Here is a 7,488-nt window from a genome sequence, read left to right as displayed (position 1 = left end):
CGCCCAAAATTGGTTAGAAAAGGAAGGAAAGTGCGGAAGTTTTAAGTAAATTTTCAAATATGACAAAACTACCCTTAAAATTTTGATACAAAAATTTTAATCCCCAATGAGTCCCCCACTACAAAACCCTCACCAAAACACCTCCATTCACTTTATAGAAAGGGCATATTTGTAAAGTAACTTGTTTGAATATCTTTTCTTTTCACTTATATTCAACTTTCAAACAAAAGAAAACTACTCACCTTCTTTTCTTTCTTAAAACTCCCAAATAACTAATGTTTTAAAATTCAGACCGTTAATTGAATCAGTGAAGTGTTCGAATCAAGATCCAACCGGTCGAACTGGTTCAACCCTAGTTCAATAAATTTTTTTAAAAATAATTTATATATATATATGCACAAAATAAGACATGCAATGGACTAATTTAAAACTTTATATGATGAAAAGTTTAATATTTTCAAAAAATTTGGATTTTCAAAAATAAATTTTTTAAATTATAAGTTGAAACAAATAAATTTCATCTCAATCTCAATCATTTCTACCAAAAAAATAATCTTAAATCCATTCCAAAAATATCACAACATTTTTAAATTATACAAAATTCATGTCTCTGCGAATTAGACATTGTGAGTTTAAATTTTAAGTCTTGAGATGAAAGTGAGTGGTTGTGGCATTTAATAATTAGTTTTTAAGTTTAAAGAAAAACAATTATTTATTGAAATTTTTTTCAATTTAATAGACAACAACAAAATTAAAAGATGAAAGAAAACATTAATAAATTAAAACTAAAGAGGTTTGATTAAAAAAGGGTGACAAAAGAAAAAAGGAAAGAGAGAGAGTTGAAGATTATAAAAAAAAATTATGAAAGCATGAAATTTTGTAAGGAAAATGGAGGAAAGAAAGATGGAGATTTATTTTATATAAATGTGATATAAAAAAAGACTAAGTGGATGTGATGGTGCAATGGTTACCATGTTGATCTTATGTAGCAAAGGTCTTGAGTTCAATAAACTAAAAAATCGAAAATTAGCAATTCGATCTGATTTACCGGTTTTGACCGATTCTTTGACAATTTCAACTATAGCATAAAATCGTACCGATGTCATGACCGGTTCGTGGTTCAACCGGCAGAACCGATCCAGTTCTCAAACATTGCAAATGGCTTACATAGAAACTTAAAGCCTTTTCCATTCTTTTTTTTTATTATTATTTTCTAACATACGCTTTTTCTTCTTTTCTTTTTTATTCTAAACTCCTAAACTAACTATTAAAGCCCATGACCTGTAGTCCAGTACAACAGTAATTATTAATTAACATATATAATCTAATCTTATCAGGCTAAGCCCGCCACTTAAATACATAAAAATGTAACATTAATTACCGAGAAATCGGGGGTTTTGGTACTTGATACACAAAGATCACAAAAAAATGGATTTGAAGTTAGTAAAGAATTCCCTCGAAAAACAAAACGAAGAAGATGATAAGGAAAATGGTAATCAGTCAACGCTTGAATCCTTGCCTCACAGATTCTTCGAGCCTTTCATCATGCAAGGAATCAAGTTGGACATTCTTGAACCTGGTCGCCTTATTTGCTCTCTCACTGTTCCTCCTCGTCTTGTGGTCTCTATAATTTCTTCTTTAGAAAATAAGTTGATCATTTTTGTTTTACTTGATTTTATAATAAGCAGAGTACTAATATGTATCCTTTTTTTTGTTAAAATTTTTTCGTGGTGGGGCTGAAGAGCAAAGATGAAAATTCAATGCATTATGGAGCCATAGCAACCCTGGTTGATTGGGTGGGAGCTTCTGTTGTTTATACAATGGGAGCTTCGGCAAGTGGGGTATCAGTGGAGATCAACGTTTCTTACTACGACACTGCTTATGTTGGTGTAAGTATTTTTTTTTTTCATTTTTCTTTTTCTTTCCCAGATTTCAGTTTCTTTTCCTGTGCTGTATTTACCTTTCATTTTTCATTTTTTTTTGTTTTTCTATTTTACTTTCTTTAGTTTTAGTGGGTGATGTGATATATGAAGCAAAGAAAAGGAAAAGGGCTGTTCTTGAAATTAATGTTTGAGTAATAAAACGCAAGAAAATGAGGGGAGGGTTTTATCTTTTTTCTTTTTTTCCCTTTAGGGGTTGGGGGCAGGTTTTGACTCTGATTGCTTTACATTTCCTTGATTAAACAAAAAAGTAAACCAAAAAATGGATTATTATTTGATGGTCAGATTTTAATTGTAGAAGCAACTAGGACACGGAAGGTAATTTATCAACCATTTAAATTTTGTTTATTTGCATTTTTCTGAATTGAAGAACCAAGCATAGTTGCGTTCTGTTGAATGTGGACAAGAGATATATCTGAGCGTTGCTAAATGAGTATGTCATTGCAGATTTGACAGAAACTCTTAAAGCAATTGATTTGGGATGAAGGCTCCTGTTATTCGTGTGCCATAAGGCTGTTAGATTTTGGGGACTAATTTTGGCTTGGGAATAGTTATTAGAAGGTAATGAATGACGAGAACTACAGAAACCAAGACGATTCCCAGGTCAACTTTAAACCTGAATTAAAGGCATCAAATTCTGTCAGAGGGCTGCCATGTATTATATTTGATCTGTTAGTGTCAGGATTTTAGTCCTTTTAGCTTTTGGAGCTTTTAAATTTTTGGTTATCAATTTCATTAGCTTGCTTCTTACCTGTTTAAATACCAAAAAAAGTTGATTTAAACTTTCTGCTGCACTTTAATTAGTTTATTTTAACCTGTGATAAAGCCTTACAAAGCTACTTCAGACTCAAATATAAGCAGCACAAAAAGAAAAGACTTCTCCATTTGCTCTTCCCCATTCGCAGTCTGTTACAGAGCAAAAACTTCCATGCACAACAAAATAAATATTATGACTTTGGAAGTACTACTATCTGGTTAAGATGATCAATAGCAAGGTTTGTTAGAGGATGGATTTAGTTAGTTATATTGACTACGCATAGTTTAATTGTCAATCAAAGAAAGGATATTTTAGTGTATTGCATCCATTGAAAATCCAGTCTTAAAAAAGATGCCAATGCATGCCGGGAGTTTGGTGGTTGAGTCATCTTGAGCTCATCCCTAACAAAGCTTGTAATGGTGGGGAAATGTGGATAAAAGGCCAATATCTGGTCTGAGCTTCAAAGGCGTACACTTTCATAAAGAGAGCTATTATAGTGAATATTACAATGACCTATATTATTGTTGAAACTGAAAGTTAAGGATGAAATTTCTAGAAACAAATGCACTTCTGTTTGAGAAGGATCAGTTTTTCATAATGTTCACTTAGAATGTTTCAGTCTTTAAAGTTCAGATAAACTCAGGAATCTATGTATGATTAACTTATGCCTAGGAATAATTTTGCATTTAGTGTCAGACTTTGTTGGGAAAAGAAATTTTAGGAAAAATGAGTTTTTTTGCATTTGAGAGATCAATCTTGGAACTTCACCTTTTTACCCTCATACAGGCAATAGATAAGATACAAGGTAGTAGTTGACCAAACATACAAGTCATTTTCCCCTCGTTATGTTACTTTTCTTTTTGTATCCTGTCCTTTCTCTTCTTGTCAATTGTTACACCACCTAACCTAAGGTCACAATTTCTAGATTTTCTTGTTTCATGGAAAAGCTAAAAGATGTGAATGCTAGTGAGTTCAATACTGCAATTCACTCCATGATTCAAGAGTCTTTACTTAAGTGCCTTACCCCTTTTAATAGAACTTCTATCTAGTTAGAAATTAGACCACCTTAGTGCTGTCTTGATTGAACTTGTCTTTATTTTAAATATAAATGACCACTGCAGTGTAAAATTGTCCCATTTATATACTCTAAAACCTACCCCACCTCCCATTCCCTGCCTCAGTTTCACTTTAGTGCTTGATTATCCCAAACAGGGGACTACTTCCTCACTTTGTGGTTCATGTCATTGACAATTGAAACTTAGACTTTGCTAACTCGAATGCTGTGTTGAAATACCACCTCATAAAAAATGCTTAATGAATGTTATATAGGATAGGTATAAAATTATATTCTCTTACAGTTCCCTTGCTCGTATAAATATTTTACTTATTTATACAACTGAAGAGATTCAAAGTTGTCTCATTATCTGACAGTTCCCTCATTTTCTTTCATTTGAATTTGCACGTGGAAACTTTTATTTGTTGCATTATTGCTTTGAATATTTTAGCCTGGTTGCTTTTTGTTTACTGCAACTTAACTGCAGCTACTTGAGATTTTTATGTTCTTGTTCGTTCATTTCCTTTAAGGAAGTAATAGATCTGTGGAATTACTGATGCTGTTTCAATGAAGGTTCACTTCTTATGTTTGCCTTGCTCCTCCATCACCAACACAAGAAGTTTAATATGGAGTTATAATGATTACTGTGGCATCTTAATCTTTTACTGTAATATGGGTCATATTAATTAGCCATAAGTTTCTTGAATGCTCACTGTATAGAGCAGTCTTAATAAGTTACTATGATAGTAATCTTAATAGGTTATTATGATAGTAGTTTATGTCTTTCCGTTGTTATTGCCCAAGAAGTAATCACATAAGCTGACAGGATTCACTTTTTGTAGAAAATAAAGAATCCATTTGAATGCGTGCCTTCCCTTCAAAGTGCAGGGTGCTTCCCTTATCTAAGATGTGCACTTTGAAATTTAAAATGTTGTTTAGCAGGGCTGAATGCATTTGGAAAATTCTTAATATTGGATTTATCAAAGCTGCCAATGGCTCTACTTTGCAAAGACTATCAACAAGAACTTTTGACTGGATTTTCTTTGATTGTTGTGCTAAGTATCCTAGGGAAAGTGATTAGCAGTGTACAGAACTGCTGATCTCTCCAGGAGCATGTCTCACTGGATCTTGAGTAGTAGCCATCATTTATTACCCTTGCAGTTGATGCAAACATTTTCAGATTCATCTGAAGATCTTCACAGTGTCACATACATGGAAAACTAATGTCACAAGGGAAAATTTGGATTGCATGCTATGCAGAAAAGGACAGTATAGAAATATGGCATTGATATCGCTGCTGGATTTGACTAACTGGTTTTCCTTTGACAATATTTTACTTACAGTTGAAAATTTTCAAATTTTAATTTTAATCTGAGCAAGGTTTAGGATATATGAACTGCATAGTTTACCTTTTCTTGTCTCATCTAGAGAAGTATTTATAGATTAGGATAGATGAACTTACACCTAGAAGAATATTTCTGAGCTTTGAGCATTACAATATAGTTAGAAAAAAATTGTTTTTTGTTAGCTTAACAATTCAATAACAGTATTCTTTTGACCTTCCAGTTAAAGTAGAGATCAAAATCAGTTAATCGTACTTGTTGCATAAAAAATTAGAAAAAATAAAAAAGAATATAGAATAGATAGAATGTTTGGTTAACCTGAAATTGGCTGGAACATTGAGAGCACAAGTGGAAAGTAATATAGGATTGCATTTCCTAAATTCAGGATTACAGTAGTCTTGAGCTTCTTATAGTTAGACATGGTATTCAGTTGGTCCTCTCCCATGAATCCCATAACATCTACTAAATGGCTGGAAAATGTGATATTTTGAAAGCATTTTAGTTGTAGAGTTGCAGGCTCACATAGAGAAAAGATGACTACAGAAGCAGGCTGGTTTATCCATTTTTTCCTGTGTGGGAGGATACCCACAAAGAAGAAAATGACGAGGAAATATGTATCATTTATACCCATGATGGGCATCATGAAACACAAATCCACATGGCAATGCTAATAAAGTACCACTTTATGGCCACTGCCATAACTCAGATGTGATTGGAAAGATAGTTTTGGTGTTTGTAAGGTTGAGTAGAAATATGACAGCAGTTGAGGTGTCCAAATTTGTTGCACTCGTGTAATTGAGTGTTAATGATGTTTTTACTCCTACGTTGGTGAACAATTAACTCATACTCAATCTATATGATGGTGCTTCATAAATAGGAAGAGAGACGAGGGTGTGCATCAGAACAATTTTTTGATGGCTCAGTAATCCTCGTTCTTGAGATAAGTACAAAGTTTGTTGCATTCATTTACACCTCTAAGTTGGCCTGCAATAATTGCCATATACATGGGGTTCATTTCTGTTGAAGTGAGGCAATTTTCAATTTGCAACATGGTGAAATCCTTCTTTCAGCATGGTTGTTAAGTTGCTAAAATATCCTGAGCCTGAAGAGTCTGTCATTTAATATGCTATTTCAACTTCATATACTTTCATGTTTTATTTAAGAATATTTTTACTTATTACTTGGTTCTGTCTTGATTGGTTATTTGACACTTTTGTCAGTCGTCATAAACTATATTAGTTTTATTCATGTCACTTCAGGAGAAGGACAGGCGGGAGAAAGGGATTTTTAGACCAACTTATCATTACTGGTGATTTCCAGTTTGCTGAAAGCAGCCTTCTCTGGTAATTGATGTAACTTTGTGTTTTGTTTCAGGAAGAAATTGACATAGATGCTAAAGCATTACTAGTTGGAATGGTAATTGGTATTGTTAATGTCGAGTTGAGGAAGAAAAAGACCGGCAAACTAATAGCTCGAGGACGACAGACAATGTACATGGCTGTGCCCAGTAAACTATGAATTGCTTTTCCATCTTCCCCAAAAAAACTCTGCAGATAGAGCAACAGATAACAGGAGCAAGATGAGAAAGATGCTGCTTATGTTTGCTCTTAGAGGTGCTGAACACTTCTTTCATGATAGTTCTGAACCCTTTTATAGGTTACAATATCATTTAAAGGAATTATAACTATAAATATTCAATAATTTTTTAGAACAAATTTGCCAACAAATTATTGAATTCAATTCCACTTGATTATATTGAAAAATTTTTAATGCCATTGAAGTTGTTTCATGATGCCTTTCTTTTTCTTTTTTCATAAATAACAAAATTACAAGAGCATAATGGAGGAAATCGATAGTAGCATGGTTTTTGTAAACTTAAAAAAGCTAGGATGTTAGCTGGATTATCTCTTGTTATTTGAGTTACAAATCTGACTTCTTATTTCCCTACTTCGACAGAAGCCTTTAGTCATAAGCATTACAGCAGGTGAAATCTCTTAAATGCTGTTGTGCTCTGTAAGGGGTGATATTTCCTTCTGCAGAAGAATGGTGTTGATGCAACAAAATGTGACTCCAAAATCGTTTAATGGATCCTTGCTTGAACAGGAAGTGAATAACTGCTAAATTTCAAAAAAAAAAAAAAAAAAAGGTACTAAATTTCATATCCGACTTTCTTTGAAAAGACACTAATTCCGATGAATATCCCTTGTATTATGTGTCCAAGTACATGTTTTAAACCTAAACAAATGGTGGAGATTTTCTCCTCAAGGGGATATACATGTTAAAATTCTTCTGGAATTGTTATATCCAACTTCTTTAAAAGATACATTAATGATTTAATGCCGATGAATATTTCTTGGAATACGTATCCAATGTACCTATATGAATCTAAATATA

General features: G+C 32.9%; 1 protein-coding gene across 2 annotated transcripts; it reads left to right on the top strand.

Moving 5' to 3' along the window:
• The first annotated feature begins 1,245 nt into the window (after positions 1–1,245).
• LOC113701318 (uncharacterized) lies at positions 1,246–6,869 on the top strand. 2 transcript variants are annotated; one of them, XM_072060472.1, is made up of 3 exons: positions 1,246–1,620; positions 1,743–1,889; positions 6,354–6,869. In XM_072060472.1, the coding sequence occupies exons 1-3, from the start codon at positions 1,429–1,431 to the stop codon at positions 6,405–6,407; spliced, it is 393 nt and encodes a 130-aa protein (XP_071916573.1). In that variant the 5' UTR covers positions 1,246–1,428; the 3' UTR covers positions 6,408–6,869. The 2 variants fall into 2 exon arrangements, with proteins under 2 accessions (XP_071916573.1, XP_027077706.1); XM_027221905.2 differs by having other exon boundaries at positions 1,284–1,620; positions 6,469–6,869.
• The last annotated feature ends 619 nt before the right edge of the window (positions 6,870–7,488 follow it).

Source organism: Coffea arabica, chromosome 7e (genome assembly GCF_036785885.1).
Source record: "Coffea arabica cultivar ET-39 chromosome 7e, Coffea Arabica ET-39 HiFi, whole genome shotgun sequence".
NCBI classification, from domain to species: Eukaryota; Viridiplantae; Streptophyta; class Magnoliopsida; order Gentianales; family Rubiaceae; genus Coffea; species Coffea arabica.
This window is presented reverse-complemented; position numbering and strand designations above follow the sequence as displayed.